This window comes from Ranitomeya variabilis, chromosome 3 (assembly GCF_051348905.1).
Source record: "Ranitomeya variabilis isolate aRanVar5 chromosome 3, aRanVar5.hap1, whole genome shotgun sequence".
NCBI lineage: Eukaryota > Metazoa > Chordata > Amphibia > Anura > Dendrobatidae > Ranitomeya > Ranitomeya variabilis.
The window spans coordinates 543,909,605-543,929,829 of record NC_135234.1 but is presented as its reverse complement, the minus strand read 5'-3'; the positions used below and the strand labels follow the sequence as shown (position 1 = coordinate 543,929,829).

Below are 20,225 nucleotides of genomic sequence, written 5' to 3'. Positions count from 1 at the left end.
CGATGGTATTGCAGCGGCTGGATTGTAATATTTCACCAGTTTTTTAGGTGAAATATTACAAATCGCTCTGATTGGCAGTTTCACTTTCAACAGCCAATCAGAGCGATCGTAGCCACGGGGGGGTGAAGCCACCCCCCCTGGGCTGAAGTACCACTCCCCCTCTCCCTGCAGATCGGGTAAAATAGGAGTTAACCCCTTCACCCGATCTGCAGGGACGCGATCATTCCATGACGCCGCATAGGCGTCATGGGTCGGGAAGGGGTTAAAATGGAATCTATTCGATCCACCGTAAAACTCCTGTTTCCCCATTGCTTTATGGCAGTTCTGGACTTGAAAGATGCGTATTATCATCTACCAATCTTTAAAGAACATCAGCAGTTTCTCCGCGTAGCGGTTGTATTGAATGGATGTATACGGCACTTTCAGTATACGGCAATGCCCTTCGGACTAGCGATTGCTCCAAGGGTATTCACTAAACTAATGTCAGAGGTCATGTCTTATCTAAGATTAAAAGACACCCTCATAATCCCATACTTAGACGACCTTCTAGTAGTGGGAAAATCCCCCTCACAATGTCAGCAAAGATTATGTCATATGATTTCATCCTTGCAGAACTTGGGATGGTTAATAAATTGGGAAAAATCTAGGCTGATCCCGACTACTCGCCAGGTATTTTTGGGAATCATATTAGATTCCGTAAGTCAAAAATGTTTTCTCCCGGAATCTAAACAATTAACAGTTAGAAATAAAGTCCAGTCTGTACTAGATAAACCTATAATTTCCCTCCGGGAAGGCATGTCCTTATTTGGCTCCTTCACGTCATGTATCCCAGCGGTTCCATGGGCCCAGTTCCACTCAAGGTGCTTACAGTATACAATTTTACATGAGGAGATAAAATTACAAGGGCGATTAGACGGTAAAATTTCCCTTTCTAATGACGTAATCCAATCCCTAACCTGGTGGCTACAACCAGATCATCTAGTTAGTGGGGTTCCCTGGGAGGTTAAACCCTCAAACATAATTTTTACGGATGCCAGCCCTCATGGTTGGGGTGCACACTTGGGGGACCAGGTTGTCCAGGGGCTGTGGTCGGTTACAGAATTAGACGACTTGTCTAATAAAAAAGAACTAAAAGCCATCTATCATGCCCTATGTGAATTCCTCCCACAGTTGCACGGAACACATACCAGGGTACTCTCAGACAACATGACATCAGTGGCTTACGTCAACCATCAAGGCGGAACGAGATCAGGCACTCTCATGTCTATAGCCGAAAACATCTTGACTATAGCCGAAGATCATCTTCTGTCCTTATCAGCACTACATGTCCGAGGGATAGACAACGCAAAAGCAGACTTTCTCAGTCGTCATACCCTCCATCAGGGGGAGTGGGTGTTAAATCGTCGGATATTCAAAATGATAACTATCAAATGGGGTATACCCGACATAGATCTCTTCGCCACAAGAGACAACAGGCAAGTAAAAACATTCGCCTCAATGTTCCGAACCGACAACCCCGATGTTCTCGACGCCCTCCAGATTCCATGGACATTTCGGAAAGCATATGCCTTTCCCCCGATGATTCTTCTTCCAACAGTAATCAGGAAGATAAGAGAGGACAGAGCGAATATAATCTTAATCGCCCCATTCTGGCCAAAAAGACCATGGTTTTCCCTGCTCAGAGCCATGTCCGTCTCGGACCCATGGATTCTCCCAGAGAATCAAGATCTGCTTTTCCAGGGGCCCTTCAACCACCCTCATGTGAAGGGTCTACGGTTGACAGCCTGGGATTTGAGAGGCAGCTGTTGAAACTAAGGGGCTTCTCTGATAAAGTAATTGATACCCTATTGCTGAGTAGGAAAAGATCCACTACATCGATCTATGTAAAAATATGGAAGAAATTTCTAAGCCTCTATCCCTCAGCCCTGTCAAATGAAATTCCAGTTCCTATTATTCTTGAATTTCTCCAAAGAGGACGTGATTTAGGCCTCTCAGTTAACACCTTAAGAGTGCAAGTTTCCGCGCTAGGGGCTTTGTATACTCACAACGTTGCGGGAAATAGATGGATATCCAGATTCATCTCAGCCTGCCAGAGAACAGAACCGGTCCATATTCCCAACTCACCTCCTTGGGATGTTAGTCTGGTCCTTGAAGCCTTAACAGATCACCCATTTGAGCCTCTACATTCTGCTCACATTAAACATGTCTCCCTCAAGACTGCTCTTCTTTTCGCCTTAGTGTCGGCAAGAAGGGTAAGTGACATACAGGCACTATCAGTAGATCCTCCGTTCATGTCAATATTGCCAGATAGGATTGTCCTAAAAACAGACCCTTCCTACTTGCCTAAAATGTGTACTAAATTCCATAGATCTCAAGAAATTCTTCTTCCTACCTTCTATGATAACCCTACAAATCAGGAAGAAGAAAAGTACCATACTTTAGATGTGAGAAGGGCCGTAATAACCTATCTAGACAGGACTAGTCCCTGGAGGAAGAGCAGGGCTCTCTTTGTTTCCTTCCAGGGTCAGAGGAAAGGAGCTGGTGTTACAAAAGGCACATTATCCCGATGGATTCGGGAGGCGATATACCTGGCCTATTCGTCTAGAGGGGAAGATCCACCTGAGACTGTAAAGGCACACTCCACCCGGGCGATAGCATCATCCTGGGCAGAGCGAGGGGAGGTTCCAATAGAACTCATATGTAAGGCCGCAACTTGGTCATCTCCTACTACCTTCTATAGTCACTATAGACTAGATTTATCTGCCTCCACTGACTTGTGTTTCGGTAGATCAGTTCTTAACACGATAATCCCCCCCAAATAACTATCTCTGAAAGTCTCTCAGTGGGTGCTGTCGTGGCGAAGAGAAAACACCGGATTACGTACCGGTAATGCTCTTTTATAGAGCCACGACAGCACCCCTTCACTTCCCTCCCTTATATATATTAGTTTGCATATGAGCACTATTAAGGGTGATTTGGTTCTTGTAAATATACGTAATTTAGTTAAGATAAAATGTTGATATAGAATGACATATTAAAACTGGTGGGCGGTTCCTCGCAATCTCTGTAACCCAAACTGTGGGAGCGAGGGGGACCGCCCCTTTTATCTCTCCGTAGGGTTTCCTGTTCCTAGGGGCGGATCCCCTCTCTCAGTGGGTGCTGTCGTGGCTCTATAAAAGAGCATTACCGGTACGTAATCCGGTGTTTTTGACTCGTTTTTTTTTTTTTTTCCTACGGTGTTCACTGAAGGGGTTAACTAGTGGGACAGTTTTATATGTTGGGTCGTTACGGACGCGGCGATACTAAATATGTGTACTTTTATTATTTTATTTTTTATTTAGATAAAGAAATGTATTTATAGGAATAATATTTTTTTCTTCTTTATTTAGGTTTTTTTTTTTTTTTTTTTTTTTACACATGTGGAAATTTTTTTTTTTTACTTTGTCCCAGGGGGGGACATCACAGATCGCTGATCTGACAGTTTGCACAGCACTCTGTCAGATCGGCGATCTGACTTACAGTGCTGCAGGTTTACCAAGAGCTTGCTCTGAGCAGGCACTTGGTAAGCCACCTCACTCCCTGCAGGACCCGGATGCCGCGGCCATTTTGGATCCGGGCCTGCTGCAGGGAGGAGAGGTAAGGCTACTTTCACACTAGCGTTAACTGCAATACGTCGCAAATGCGTCGTTTTGCCGAAACTACGCATCCAGCAAAAGCTCTTGCTGGATAAGTTTTTTCGTCATAGACTAACATTAGCGACACATTTGCGACGCATTGCCAAACGGTGCGTCCGTTTTGCGACGCTTTGGCGTGTGGTAGCGGACCGTCGGGAGAAAAAAACGTTACATGTAACGTTTTTTGCTCCCAACGGTCCGCTTTTTCCGACCGCGCATGCGCGGCCGCAACTCCGCCCCCACCTCCCCGCACTTCCCCGCACCTCACAATGGGGCAGCGGATGCGTGGGAAAAATGCATCCGCTGCCCCCGTTGTGCGGCGGAGACCACGCTAGCGTCGGGAACGTCGGCCCGACGCACAGCGACGGGTTGTTCCCGACGCTAGTGTGAAAGTAGCCTAAGAGAGCCTCGCAGCAACGAGATCACATCGCGTTGCTCCGGGGGTCTCAGGGAAGCCCGCAGGGAGCCCCCTCCCTGCGCGATGCTTCCCTGTACCGCCGGCACACCGCGATCATGTTTGATCGCGGTGTGCCGGGAGTTAATGTGCCGGGGGCGGTCCGTGACCACTCCTGGCACATAGTGCCGGATGTCAGCTGCGATAGGCAGCTGACACCCGGCCGCGAACGGCCACGCTCCTCCCGTGAGCACAGCCAATCGCATATGACGTACTATCCCGTCACTGGGAATTAAGTCCCAGGTCACCTTGACGGGATAGTACGTCATATGGGATTAAGGTGTTAAACATTCCAAAAATTCCTGTGAAACACCTGAAGGGTTAATAAACTTCTTGAATGTGGTTTTGAGCACCTTGAGGGGTGCAGTTTTTAGAATGGTGTCACACTTGGGTATTTTCTATCATATAGACCCCTCAAAATGACTTCAAATGAGATGTGGTCCCTAAAAAAAATGGTGTTGTAAAAATGAGAAATTGCTGGTCAACTTTTAACCCTTATAACTCCCTAACAAAAAAAATTGGTTCCAAAATTGTGCTGATGTAAAGTAGACATGTGGGAAATGTTACTTATTAAGTATTTTGTGTGACATATCTCTGTGATTTAATTGCATAAAAATTCAAAGTTGGAAAATTGTGACATTTTCGCCAAATTTCCGATTTTTTCACAAAGGCAGGTAATATCAAAGAAATTTTACCACTATCATGAAGTACAATATGTTACGAGAAAACAGTGTCAGAATTATCAGGATCCATTGAAGCGTTCCAGAGTTATAACCTCATAAAGGGACAGTGGTCAGAATTGTGAAAATTGGCCCGGTCATTAAGGTGCAAACCACCCTTGGGGGTAAAGGGGTTAATGAGAAAAAAAATGAACTTTTTTGAATCTACCAAATGGCTGCAATGAAACAGAGTGAAAAATGTAAAGTGGTCGGAATACTTTCCGTACCCACTGTAGTCTTGAATTGAACACTTGTGACCATTACTTCTAATCAGTCATAAGTTGCGGTCACAAAAGATAGCCGAGAGCTTCTACTGCGCAGGCACGGGCGGTGCCATCTAGGATTTTTTTTTTTTCCTTTACCAGTAAGATGGCGGCGCCGGCGCATGCGTAGTAACAGCTGCCGGATCACAGCTAAATACACCGATAGCTGCTGCTGCGCATGCACGGCGGGTGCCATTTTCAAATTGATTTTCTTTTTTTTTCTAGCTGAATAACATCAGGAACATGTATTATTGGGACATGAAACATGCAATTATGCTGCAGAGCAGGTGCCATGTATAGATATTCATTATGTAAACTAGGGGGCTGGTCAAGTGAGGGATCAGTGACCTGTCAGCAGTCTGCATTATGAATATCTATTCAGAGCACCACATAAATACCCCCCACAGGCCGCCCCAGGGCACGAGCATATCATTAACTCAAAACGGAAAATAAAGATTAAACCATAAGACGAATTTTATCAACCAAGGTATCATTTTAATTAGTATAAGGCTAGCTTCACACTAGCGTTTGGCAGGGCTGCGGACGGCAGCCTTCTTCCTCCATTAAGCCCCTCCCACTGCTGCGCATCTTCCTTTAGCTCCGCCTACTTGTGCATGTGTTCTGCGTACCCTATCTTTAACATTGGGTACGCAGGCCATGCGGATGTATGCGGATGCCTCGGCATGCGTCGTTTTGAATCTGCACCGACCGCAACAAAATGCAACATGTTCATCAAGACGACACATGCGGAGGCATCCGCATACATCCGCATGGCCTGCGTACCCAATGTTAAAGATAGGGTACGCAGAACACATGCACAAGTAGGCGGAGCTGAAGGAAGAGGTGCAGCAGTGGGCGGGGCTTAACGGAGGAACTTTGCAGTCCTCCGCAAAGCCCTCGTCTGCAAATGTGAAACCAGCCTTACAGCACTGACCTGACACTGTCTGTAGGTTACTGTGCACAATCCTGCTGACAGGTTCCCTGTAAGCTGCACAATTGTTCCCTGAAGACTCCAGGGAAGAAATGTGTTGGGACGCACCTAGGTAGAGTGCAGGGCTTCCTTATCAGGGCTGGCTGTGGACTGCCCTTGTCAGGGCGGAAGCAAATGGAGTCTTAGGTTTTTGTATCCCGTCGTAGGGATATGTAGGGCTATTCTCTTGTTCCTCACCTTGGACCGTCTGGAGAATGGTTGAGGACCTATCCGCCTATGAGTGTCAGATAGGTGAGGATGTTCCTTTTATTCCCTATATATGTCATATCTCACTACTATGGGGTTGGTCATAGTTGTAAGGAAGTCTCCTATATGGGAATGTGTTCACTGTTCACCACTGTCACCTTAACTTTATTACTGTATAATCTCGATCATTATCTGATCATTATATGAGTTGACCGGTTTTAGCAATTTTTCCTGGACCACAACCAGGGTTTGCTCCTCATGATCTTTTATACTCTCATTGTCCAATATTGTAATTGGTCTATTGAGACAGTGATAAGTGACTGATCAACTGGTGACTTCTGGTCGCAACTCCAGGTATGACTGCCTATTCTTATCCATCTATATTCCCCTGCATTTGGATCATCCATGATCCTGTTTTTTGTCAGTTATTTATCTTGCCCCATGGAAAATGTATCTGCTCTAAATATACGGGGCATAACATCCTGGCTGGATTGTGGTGTCGCTGCAGGACTAGATGTCATGTGCCAGGCAGTCCAGCTAATCTGACTGGCAGCGTGCAGACAATGTACACTGTACATAGTGAGATGCCAATCAGGTCTGTGGGTGAGGTTATGCAGAACTCCGCATTCATAGCATTGCTATCTCTACAGAAGAGAAACCGGGGATTTTATCATAATTGCACAAAGTAGTCCAGTAAGTGACACATTGCTGGAATCGGGCTCTCTGCCCTTACATCATGCTGTTCTCAGATTACATAACAAACACCTAGTGACAGATTTGCTTTAAAAAGAATGCCGGAGAATAGTGCAAATCTAGGTCTGCTCATACCAGGCGTAGATTACATTTATTAAAAATATGGCAAATGTAGTTAAAGACTGTTTGTCGCAAATCACTTAATTTTTTATTCTCCCTAAGGCTTCTTTCACACTAGCGTCTGGCTCGGTCCGTCGCGGTGCGTCGGGCCGAGGTTCCCGACGCTAGCGTTGTCTCCGCCGCACAACGGGGGCAGCGGAAGCATTTTTCCAGCGCATCCGCTGCCCCATTGTGAGGTGCGGGGAAGTGCGGGGAGGTGGGGGCGGAGTTCCGGCCGCGCATGCGCGGTCGGAAAAAGCGGACCGTCGGGAGCAAAAAACGTTACATGTAACGTTTTTTGGTCCCGACGGTCCGCCACAGCACGGCGCAACCGTCGCACGACGGTTGCGACGTGTGACAATGCGTCGCAAATGCGTCGCTAATGTTAGTCAATGCAGAAAAAACGCATCCTGCAAGCACTTTTGCAGGATGCGTTTTTTCGGCAAAATGACGCATTTGCGACGTATTGCAGTTAACGCTAGTGTGAAAGTAGCTTAACATGTCATTGAGTACATGCTGATGATCAGAAGATTGTGGTTAGAAGACTGGTAATGTGCATTTACACTGCATGATGATCATGAATGAGCTTTTCTAGAAATTGTTTTGTAATAATCATTCAGTCTAAACAGTATGCTGATAATCTGACCAATGGGTAAAATGCTTGTTTGTCAGGTGAAAAGATCTTTTGGTTTGCATAAAAGATCCTCTAACTCGACAGCGCATCTTTAACATAAAGTGTTGTTGTACTGCCAAGACCAAAAGCTGCCTATGCCACTGAAAGGTCTGTTACTAATTGTTCAGTGCTCCTTTGAAGCTCCTTTGGCCTGTGTAAACAGACTATTAAGAGACCTCTGACCTTCTCTTTGAAAATGGGCCCTTAGGCTGTTTTCACACTAGCGTCGGCACGGGGCCGTCGCTATGCGTCGTGCCGATAATGCCCGACGTGGGCAGCGGAAGCAGTCTTACGACGCTTCCGCTGCCCCATTGTAAGGTGCGCTCATGGGGCTCATGTAACATTGGAAACAGGGATTATGTAACATAACAATCAGCCGCCGCTTGTAAGGGCAGGAGTCTTGGGGTGCCAGGTTCAGCCTCATAATAGTGACTGACAGGAATATTGCCGGGACCCCCTATGTCTTGAAATTGTAACTAAGGATGAAAAGTGGTGAGACTGTTCATTTTTCTTACAACTACTGATTGATATATGTGAACAATGTGTTTCTTTAAGCTTAATAGAGTTTCCCATTTGGGATTTTAGGCTTCTTGTTGATTCACATGAATGATTTAGCTGGTGTGACAGATACATTTTTCTTCTTCCCAAACTGGGAGTTGTATGGTCTGTAATTTATCCCAGATGCGGAACAGAAATATGTGTTTTTTTCATCTTTTTTTTCTTGTTTTTTGATATATTTGTGCACTAGTGTATTGGTTCACTGAATGTGTATTGAGGTGAAAACCTTTTTATATAAACCAGCTAGTAAAAGTTATGTTTTAAACCACAAAATGTATTTGCTATATTCTGGTCTCTATGTGGTACAGACAGTGGAGGGAGACTGTTGTTTACGTCTCTCGCTATATATAAAATACTTGATCCAGCAGCAGTGTGTGTCCTGGTTAACGTTCAAGAGTCTTTACTACCTGAGCCTGTTCCATTATCCGAATCCTGTCCTGCCAGTGACTCCGAGTCAGTGTCCAGTTTGTCCGATGACCCAGAACTTGTGTTGTCTGAACAGTGTCCAAATCCTGTCCTGCCTGTGACTCCGAGCCCGTGTCCAGGTCTGCGTTCCTGAGCTCTGGGGTCAGCATCTGCAGTATCATGGTCTAGGAGTGGTATCTGGTGGCTACCTGCAGCTCAAGTCGAACTCCACCATCAGGGGCTCTAGCCAAAACAAGATAGCTGCTTAGCCAGGACTTTATTAGGTAAGCCTAGACCGTGACACAGTGGGTCCACGATCCACGCAAAAGGAATTCTCACCAATTTTTCCCATAGGAGGTAAGACCAGTACTTTAAAGCCCTCATATGCAGCATTCTAATGCGTTGTATATATTAACTCCTTTCCAACATCGGGCATACATTTACGCCAATGTCGGAGTCCCTCCCTTTGATGTGGGCTCTGGTGGGGAGCCCACATCTTTCCCGGGACATGTCAGCTGTTTTGAACAGCTGACATGTGCCCACAATAGCTGTGGAAGGAATCGCAATCCACCCGCGGCTATTAACCCGTTAAATGCCGCTGTCAAAAGCTGACAGCAGCATTTAAATCACGCTTCTGGCAATTGCGCCTGAAAAACGCACACCGGTGACCCCCGTCACGTGATCGCGGGTCACTGGTGTGTTGGCATGACATCCTAAGGTCTCCTGGAGACCTCTATGGTTGTCAGTGCCAGCTTGCTGTGAGCGCCTCCCAGTAGTCGGCGCTCATAGCAAGTGAGTAATTCTATATAGAGTCGATCTGATCATTGCCTCTATGTAGCAGAGCCGATCTAGTTATGGCAGCTTCTAGTCTCCAATGGAGACTATTGAAGCATGCCAAAAGTAAAAATTAAAAAATTATTAAGAAAATAAAAAAAAATCTAAAAGTTCAAATCACCCCCCCTATTTGTCCCATTCAAAATAAAACAATAAAAAAATCAAACATACATTTGATATTGCCGCTTTCAGAATTGCCCAATCTATCACTGAAAAAAGGATTAACCTGATCGCTAAACTGCGTACTGAGGAAAAAAAGTCAAAACGCCAGAATTACGTTCTTTTGGTCGCCGCGACATTGCATTAAAACGCAATGACGGGCGATCAAAAGATCGTATCTGCACCAAAATGGTATATAGTCCATATAGTCCTCTATGCAGTATAATGGGCCACACATAGTCCTCTATGCAGTATAATGGGCCCCACATTGTCCTTTATGCAGTAGAACGGCCCCACCTATTTTTCCATACAGTATAATGGCCTAACCAAGTCCTCCATACAGAATAATGGGCCCAACCTAGTCCTCCATACAGAATAGTGGGCCCCACATAGTCCTCTATACAGAATAATGGGCCCCACATAGTTCTCCATATAGAATAATGGGCCCCACATAGTGCATCGTACAGTTTAATGGGCCCCACATAGTCCTCCGTACAGTATAATGGGCCTCACATAGTCCTCTGTACAGAATAATGCCCCCATATAGTTCTCTGTGCAGAATAATGGCCCCACATAGTCCTCCACAAAGAATGGGCCCCACATATCACGCACAGAGATGGCGCACATGGTCTGTTGAGGGGAGTAGCTAATCTGCTACTTAGTGTTTACTGGAGCTCCTGATGATGGAGTCAAGCTTGAGCTGCAATTAGCCTCCAGAAACCACTCCTAGGCAGTCTCTGGTACTGCAGCTGCTGACCGCAAGGGTCAGATTCACAGACACGGACTGGACTTGTAACTAGCAGACAGGATTCAGGTACCGCAGGTGTGGTTTCGAGGTTCAGATATCCTGAGCGGCTACAGGGTTCAGATTGCACAGATGTGGCTTCAGGTTCTAGTTTCAGGCACTGGCCACACGGACCGGGATAGCGGGTTCAGGCCTGGCCACATACAGAGCAGGGAGGCAGGTTCAGGCAGTGGCCCCACAAGGGATTCAGATTCAGGCACTAGACACAGACAGACCTGAGGTGCAGGTTCAGGTTCTGACCACATACAGGCCAGGAAGTTGGGTTCAGGCACTGGTCACACACGGACCAGGGGATCATTTTCAGGACCTGGTAGAGCTCATGCTTGTGCACTAGGTGTGCCGCTGTGAAGTGCACAAACAGGCAGGAAGCAGAGAGACACGACAGGGACCACCCGGCTGGGGCCGTTAGTATGTTATCCGCATAGGCCTCCATGCAGAATAATGGCACCACATAGGAGTCCATGGAGAATCATGGCCCCACATAGGCCTCCATTCAGAATAATGGCCTCACATAATCCTCCATACAGAAGGATGGGTTCCACATAGTCCTCCATACAGTATAATGGGCTCCACTTTGCCTTTCATACAGTATACTGGGCTCCATATGGTCCTCCATACAGAATAATGGCCACACCTAATCCTCCTTACAGTATAATGGGCCCCACAAACTCTTCCATACAGTATAATGGGCCCACATAGTCCTTCATACAGTATAATGCGCTCCATTTAGTCCTCCATAGAGTATAATGAGCCTCACATAGTCCTCCTTGCAGAATGGCCCCACCTAGTCCTCCTTACAGTATAATGGGCCCCACATAATCCTCCATACAGTATAATGTGCCCCACATAGTCCTCCATAGAGTATAATGGCCCCACATAGTCATCCATACAGAATTATCCCAAATAGTCTTCCATACAGTGTAATGGGCCCCCAGTTATCCATACAGAATAACTGCTCCACATAGTCCTCCATACAGTATAATGGACCCCACATTAAAAAAAAAACAAACAAAAAAAAACTCCCCATTCTCCGGCTGCTCTGGTCTTAGCATCAAGCTCTGTGAAGCTCTTCACTGCTCTGCACACCATGTGTGAAATAGTGATGTTATCGAGACATCAGACAGAGAGGGAGAATGATGGGGGAGGGAGCAGACGGCTTCCCTCTTCCATTATTGCTTTCAACTTTATCGGCATCCAGGATGTCTATACAGTTGAAAATGTGATGCCAAATAAAACTGAGCCAAATATAATCACCCTGTGGGCCACATTTGCCATTGAAGAACTTGCTATAACATTGCCAGTTTTTTTGGACATACATCCCATGACTAACTGCTCCTGACTCTGCTAGTTCTGTTCTCCCTCTTTCTTTAGGTGTTAACGTATCCATACGTATTTTAATGTCAAACAAATTTATCTTTTGCATATAGGGGTGTTTAGACCATTCCTTGATGGCTGATGTCAGGGAAGAAACAATAAACCTGTTATTAGATTTTATGTTCAACTCTTTTGAACTCAGGGCAAAGATACCAATGGTAACAATGTTTATCAGTGCTTACTCCCGCTCTTACAAAACACATGCACACTTAGCCTAGTGTGCACATGTAGGGTACAGCTGGGAAAAATAACTTGTTTGGCTGACAACTGTGAAAAATGTATGGTTGGCTTTAGAGAGAGTAGCAGAAATGGGGAGGAGCGTGTAATGTTTGATCAGGAATTGAAGAGGGGTAAAGCAGCCATGTTTTCAGGGCTGGCTGTTCTATAGCACAGTGCAGAGAGGGAGGGCCTGCTAACCTGAAGGAGTGGTGACTCACAAATGGTACATATGAGTGGAAAGAAAGAGCACTTAACGCAGATATTGCAGAAAGGCACAAACCACACATTTCTGAGTCTCATTGTATCAGCATAATGAGATAAAGAGGTCATTAAACAGGCAGTAAATGGAGAAATCAAAGAACTAGCAAAGACAGCAACAAGAGAAAAGTGTAAAACCTAGAAGATTACAAACTTAATGGGTCTATTAAATGAGCGAAGGAGTAAAGGTTGTAGGCTGAAACTTGGTTTAGTTTAAAAAAAAAAAAAAAAAAAAAAGTGTTTTTTACTTTTTTTTTTAAAGGGAATCTGTCGCCAACCCCCCTCCCCCCGGAGTTTGTAACTAGAAGAGCCACCTTGTGCAGCACTAATGCTGCATTCTGACAATGTGGCTCTTTTAGTTCGGGTCCCTGGCACTGCTGCAATAATCGTTTATCAAATGTGTCCCTCATACCTTGAAATCTTCCTGGGGCAGGTCTTTCCCCCCTAACACAGACCGCCATCACTCAGGGCCTCTGCGTGCCGCCTCCTCTTCCTTCATTGGCGTCCCCAGCGCCTGCACTGTAAGTTTTTTTTCGGGCGTACGCAGTTGCGCTGCCCTTCGAACTTACAGTGCAGGCGCCGGGGACGCTAATGAAGGAAGAGGAGGCGGCGCGCAGAGACCCTGAGTAACGGGTGTGAGGCGTCTGTGTTAGGGGGGAAAGCCCTGCCCCCAGACCATTTCAAGGTATGAGGGACACATTTGATAAACGATTATTGCAGCAGTGGCAGGAACAAGAACTAAAAGAGCCACCTTGTCAGAATGCAGCAATAGTGCTGCACAAGGTGGCTCTTTTATTGTAGTTACAAACGCCTGGGGGGGTGACAGGTTCCCTTTAAGACTATGTAAAAAGTTAATGGTATCAATAGCATTGAAAAGATTTAAATTTCAATCAATTGATTAGTAGACCATCACCTGTGAGCATAATAAATAAATGTAATATTTGGTTGACACAGCTTTAGGGCAGTTATAAAATACACTCGAGTCCACAAGTTTCTTATTCCCCTTTTTTACTGAAGAATGCTTTGTTACTATGTACTGAGAATTTCAAACATAACATTCTGCCCAGGTAACAGGAAGGGCCCTGATCTGTGGTTCGCAGATTAGCTAATCTCTGTGCTGCTTTACTGGAAGATTGTGAAACCGTGTCTTTGTAGTAATGATTGTATGTTAGATAAATTGTGTTATTGTATAAATTTAAAAGATAAATTAAATAATATTAAAAAAAACTTCACTTATCCTACAATAAACATCTATTCATGTGTATGAAAAGTATTTAGATTTTTTTTTTTGTTTATCTTGTTTAACTGTGTATTATAGCTGATCTCTAACCATATTTACAATACAAACAGCATATATTAGCGAATAGATCTTTGAGACTTGATGAGATTGGTGTATTAACCTTGAAATAAGAGTAGCTCTATTATCATGATGTTAAAGGTGTTGTCTGGCCCAAATCGATAAGTCTGCAGTTATTGTGTCTGACCACAAACTTATGAATCCCCCCAGCACACACACTGTGTGCTGAGAGGATTCACTGGTTTCTGACCCGGAACTGCAGAGTATGTATGAGTTATACATACTCCTGGCCAAGGTCTGTCTAGTGGGCGTGGCCTCGCTCAATACAAACTTGTATAGAGTGGCGCGGCACCCCGTCTAGTGACACGGCCATCCAGTGGGCGTGGATGACTAGAGGGCAGGGCCTCTTTCCACACAGGTCTTTGGAAGGCTGCACCCACTGGTCATGAGTATGTATAACTCATACATAGCCTCCAGTCCCAGGTCAGATAGCAGTGAATCCCTGCAGTGCACAGAGTGATTGCAGACTTATCGATTTGGACAAGATTACCCCTTTAAAATTAGCATTTTATGAGTCCAGCTCTGCAAGAAAATTGCTCATAAGTTCAGTCTCCCCCAATCCAGCCTGACTGGCAGCGTCAGGCTGTACTGAGCTGTGTGAGAACCCGGCAGCAGGAAAGACTGAGGAGCCGTCTATCAGGCTAGGTGGGCAGAGGCTGAGCTAAACTTTAATATCGGGATTATAGAGCCACTTTTAAATGAATTGTCAAAGTAAATACATAATTCTTAAGAGCTTTAAAAGATCTATTTAAAGTATTATTCCTTAAAGCATCAATGGTATTCTACTGATTGCTAGGAGACTGGCCGCTGCGACCTCCAGTAATTCCTAAGATGGGGCTATGGAGCCCTGTCTTGAATAGAGGGGGAATATGCATTCAGTGGAGGGTTTTGTACTGTGCCTAGGTCATTTGTACCCCTATCCGACATGTCCCTGCTATTTTTATATTCTCCTGGGTGATTTTTCTCTATATACTGTATGTATCATTGCAGCATCATGCTTCTCCCTTGTGCATGCGTTATATATGTATCTCATCAATCTAGTAGGTAATCCAACATCTCCTACCTTTTTTATGTCTTCTATCGACTGTTTTTTTCCCATGTGTGTGTTTTTAGACTTTCATTTAAAATGTATTTTTATGTGATTTTCATAATGTAATTTCATAAAGTTGTATTTGATCAAATTTCCAATTATAATGCATTCTATTTTTATTTTTGGTATATTATTTGGGTTGAATAATGTGATGAGGTTTTGATTTGAGATTTCATGTTTATAGAAAGCTATAGGTGCTTCTCACAAAATTAAATTAACTTTTTGATGATATTCTATTTCAGTTCTTCAATACAAAAAGTGAAACTTATATATTATATAGAGTCATTACAAACAGAGTGATCTATTTCAAGTGTTTATTTCTGTTATGTTGATCATTCTGGCTTACAGTCAATGAGAACCCAAAAGTCGTTATCTCAGTAAATTTGAATAATTAACAAAAAACACCTGCAAAGCCTTCCTAAGCATTTAAAAAGGTCCCTTAGTCTATTTCATTAGGCTCCACAATCATGGGGAAGACTGCTGACTTGACAGATGTCCATAAGGCAGTCATTGACACACTCCACAAAGAGGATAAACCATAAAAGGTTATTGCTAAAGAACCTGACTGTTCAGAGTGCTATATGCAAGCAAATTAATGGAAAGTTGAGTCGAAGGAAAAAGTATGATAGAAATAGGTACACAAGCAACTGGGATAACCACAACCTTGAAAGGATTGTTAAGAAAAGGCCATTCAAAAATTTGGGGGAGATTCACAAGGAGTGGACTGCTGCTGGAGTCACTGCTTCCAGAGCCACCGCACACAGACATATCCAGGACATGAGCTACAAGTGTCACATTCCTTGTGTCAAGCCACTCGTGACCAATAGACAATGCCAGAGGCGTCTTACCTGGGCCAAGGAGGAAAAGAACTGGACTGTTGCTCAGTGGTCCAATGTGTTTTCAGATGAAAGTAAATTTTCCATTTCATTTGGAAATCAAGGTCCCAGAGTCTGGAGGAAGAGTGGAGAGGCCACAATCCAAGCTATTTGAGGTCTAGTGTGAAGTTTCCACAATCAATGATGGTTTGGAGAGACATGTCATCTGCTGGTGTAGGTCCACTGTGTTTTATCAAGACCAAAGTCAGCGCAGCCATCTACCTGGAAATTTTAGAGCACTTCATACTTCCCTCTGCCGTCAAGCTTTTAGGAGATGGAAATTTAGTTCTCCAGCAGGACCTGGCACCTGTCCACACTGCCAAAAGTACCAATACCTTGTTTAGAAACAACAGTATCACTGTGCTGAAGGCTTCTATCAAAGCAACCTGGCTGTTCGCAGCCATGCCACGCCGCATTGATGCAGTAATTGATGCAAAAAGAGCCCTGACCAAGTATTGAGTGCATTTACAGAACATACATTTCAGTAGGCCAACATTTCGGATTTTAAAATCATTTTTCAAGCTTGTGTTATGAAGTATTCTAATTTACTGAGACAATGACTTTTGGGTTGCCATAATCATCAACATTAACAGAAATAAACACTTGAAATAGATCTCTCTGTCTGTAATGAATCTATATAATGCGTTTCACTTTTTGTATTGAAGAACTGAAATAAATTAACTTTTTGATGATCTAATTTGGTGAGAAACACCTGTACATTTCACATGAAGCAGATCTGTATCTGTGCCATGGTTCACACACTCCCACCCTCAATACTCGCCCATTCCACCTACAAAGCACCATCCTAAGATTCATATACAGGCTCAAGATAGTTAAATCACTGAACACAGTCACTACACCCACTTTGCATATTATGTGCTATCCTGACAGCGTCCTGCAGTCTGTAATGTGCCAGGGGCTGACATCGGTATCACAGAGGCACAGAGTACTGCAAGGGAACAATGAGTCATATCATGTAGTCATTCATTATAATGTAATGTAGCACTCTGGAAAGCCCAGCACCATCTCCTCTGGCCAAAGTCACAAGTTGATAAGATAACTTATTTTGTGTGGCGCATGGAATGTCTCTGTGCTCTCCATCCCTGTTCGCCTCCCCAGTCACTGTAAACTTGACTAGACTTACAGACCATGCCCACATGACATCACAGGTCAGAATAGCCATTCAAAGCACAGACAGGAAATCTCTGTACTCTGTGCTTCCTATGGACTGCAGCAGGAAGTAAAGGAGCTGGATGTCACATCACCACATGCAACAGATTAGAACCAGACCAGAATTTAACAGCCTATAATATATGGAATTTCAACATAGCATTATCATAAAATCTTGCTTGCTACAGCTGGAGTCCCGGGAAGAACTAGGAAAGGAAAGTCAAGAATCAGTTGGTGAATTCATCTTACAGCTTTTGTTTTTATTATTAATAGGAGTGTACAAGCCCTTAAAAGGCAAATAATTTCATTATCCTATACACAATATATGCTATGTATGTACATATTTAAGGATCCTGATGCACTTGGTTTGTCCAAGTTTGGCCACATCCTACTGTTCCTTGGATTAAAAAAAATCATGATCTATCACTAGTTTAGCTGTTCCTCATGTAGTCAGGTTAGAAGTGTTCTGGCCATTAATTTCTTAGACTAGACAAGACCTTTCATGTTTATGATTGCATAAAATACTTTCCATCGTTCTGCATGTGTACCTGCTGCATGCATTGTGTTTTCAAGCTTCACTAATCAGTGGCGCAAATGCCTAACCATGCTAAATTACCTGTAGTCTCACATACCTTCAGTATTACAAACATTTTCTCATAAGAGAAATCTTAGAACAAGACCTATTTGTTTTGTCTGAAACTCGACATTGTGCTGGTTATATTCTAGGAACTTGTTTTTACAGTATAATCACAATACACATGATCTGTGATCAGGACTTGAAGAAACACTAAGACCAGCAATGCCGCTAGAGATAGCTGCTCCTGCCTCTTTCCTTTCCATGGTTATCCTTGAGAGTTTTTATTTCTGTCTCATGAAATATTTTAATTGGCTTCGATGTGCATTGACTTGTCCACTCTGGGTGAACAGGCACATATTATGCTGCTGGTTTTACGTATATACAATCCAGTTATTTAATGGTGGATAGTGCCTCAAACAATGAAGAAACTACTATGCCAAGGGTTTAAAGGGTAAATTCTAGCTTTCTTCAAGAGGCCCAACGTTCTTCGTTTCTCTTGGTCAGTGCAAAAATACATCTCCTTCCACTTACTGCTTAACGGGAACAGACATTCATTTTTTTTGTCCCAAATGTTATTTATGAATGGAGTGATTTGCTTTATGGTTTAATGGTATGCTTTGTACTGTTTGGCTTTCTGTGAGGTCACGCGAGCTTTCTTCAGCTGCTGGCCTTGTGGCACTGGAGGAGGTAATGCTGGCTTGCCGTCTTAATATTTTCAGAATCTGATTCTTGTAGCCTTTGCATGCACAGAAGTATATGAGGGGATCTAGGCAACAGTTTAAGTTCATCAGGCTTACGGTGATATGAAGGACCATTTGAAATAGTTTTTTCTCATCGCAGTCTGGCTCATAAATCAGTTTTTTGATCATATGTTGGGTAATGGCTACATGGTATGGTGTGAAACAAATTAGGAACACCACAATCACTAGAATGATTGTGTTAGTAGCTTTTCTGTTGGTGCCAGTTTTTTCCGATAGTGGGTTTTTCTTTGTAGTCTGGCAGAGTTTAATACTTATTTGAGAATAGCAATACAACATTATTATTAGAGGAACATAGTATCCAATAAAGCATGCTCCAAGAAGCATATATGGCAAATGTTGTATCTGTTCAAAATTTGGGTATTCCATACATGTTGTTTTCCCAGTGGGCTCCCTGTGAGACATTGTCTGTAGAAGAAGTGGGAATGTTTGGAAGAAGACAACCAACCAAACAACAATGCAGATGATTTTGGCAAACTTCACTCTCCTTATTTTGTTGTAACGATGCGGATGCACCACTGCAAAGAAACGGTCGATACTCAAGCAAGTCATGAAGTTTACTCCGGCATAAGTATTAATGTACAGAAAAAGTGCAGTTATTCGACAAAGCGGTTCTCCCAAGGTCCAGTCAAAACCCCTCGCATAGTACACGATCCTGGACGGGGAGACAATGGCAAAGCAGATGTCTGAAATGACCAGGTTTCTTGAATAGAGTGTAGTAGAGTTAAGTTTCCTCCTGTTTTTGTGGATAACAAACATAGCCAAGATGTTTCCAAGCAATCCAAATAGGAAAATCATGCTGTAAAAAATTGGCAACCAAATTCTTGCTGTATTTTGGTGGTAATACAGGTCACACGTGTCATTGGTTATGTTGTCCATTTTGATGGTCGATGTGTCTGGGGGGAAAAAAAGGTTTTTTTTATTACTGAAGTTTCAAAGTTTCTATGAACTGCAATTTATGATAACTAGAAAATAGTACTTCTGAATAGAGTCTAATGCAATAAAAAAATCTGAATATTGTAAATATGTAATATTGTACTTATGTAATATGGTAAATCCACAACTTTTGAATATGAAGTAATAAGCTTAAAGGAGTTATCCCACAAAGACATTTCTCACCTATCAACAGGATAAGTGATAAATATTTGATCACGGGGTGATGGACTTATGGGATCGCCACTCATCATAAGAACAGTGGAGCCCACTGAATGGCAGCGCCATCTTGCTAGAGAAAAAAAAAATTACTCCTCCAAGATGGCACTGGTTGCGCCTGTGCAATAGCAGCTCTCTGCATTCGCCAATATCTGCTACTGCGCAGGTGCGGCGGGCGCCGTTTTCAAATGGATTTTTTTTTTAATATCAGAACCTCAAACATATTAATTATGATATATACACAATATATATGCGATTATGCCACGACTGGCACCTGCCTACACAAAGGTTTTTTTCTTAAGTATGTACAAATATTCATTATGGAAACTAGGGGGCAGGTCAGTGAGGGATCAGTGACCTGTCTGCAGTCTGCATTATGAATATACAGGTCCTTCTCAAAAAATTAGCATATAGTGTTAAATTTCATTATTTACCATAATGTAATGATTACAATTAAACTTTCATATACTATAGATTCATTATCCACCAACTGAAATTTGTCAGGTCTTTTATTGTTTTAATACTGATGATTTTGGCATACAACTCCTGATAACCCAAAAAACCTGTCTCAATAAATTAGCATATTTCACCCGACCAATCAAATAAAAGTGTTTTTTAATACCAAACAAAAAAACCATCAAATAATAATGTTCAGTTATGCACTCAATACTTGGTCGGGAATCCTTTGGCAGAAATGACTGCTTCAATGCGGCGTGGCATGGAGGCAATCAGCCTGTGACACTGCTGAGATGTTATGGAGGCCCAGGATGCTTTAATAGCGGCCTTAAGCTCATCCAGAGTGTTGGGTCTTGCGTCTCTCAA

General features: G+C 43.5%; 2 protein-coding genes across 5 annotated transcripts in view; one reads left to right on the top strand and one right to left on the bottom strand.

Annotated features, from left to right (window-relative positions):
* The window catches only part of UBAC2 (UBA domain containing 2), a 249,802-nt gene that overhangs the window by 102,174 nt on the left and 127,403 nt on the right, over positions 1-20,225 (top strand). The window lies entirely within an intron of this gene.
* The window catches only part of LOC143816569 (G-protein coupled receptor 183-like), a 31,289-nt gene continuing 28,221 nt past the window's right edge, over positions 17,158-20,225 (bottom strand). The window contains exon 2 of one of the 2 annotated variants that reach the window (XM_077297115.1): positions 17,158-19,147. In XM_077297115.1, the coding sequence (XP_077153230.1) occupies positions 18,066-19,130 (1,065 nt within the window). In that variant the 5' untranslated portion in view covers positions 19,131-19,147 and the 3' untranslated portion in view covers positions 17,158-18,065. The remainder of the gene's footprint in view (positions 19,148-20,225) is intronic. The other variant, XM_077297116.1, reaches the window with a different exon arrangement.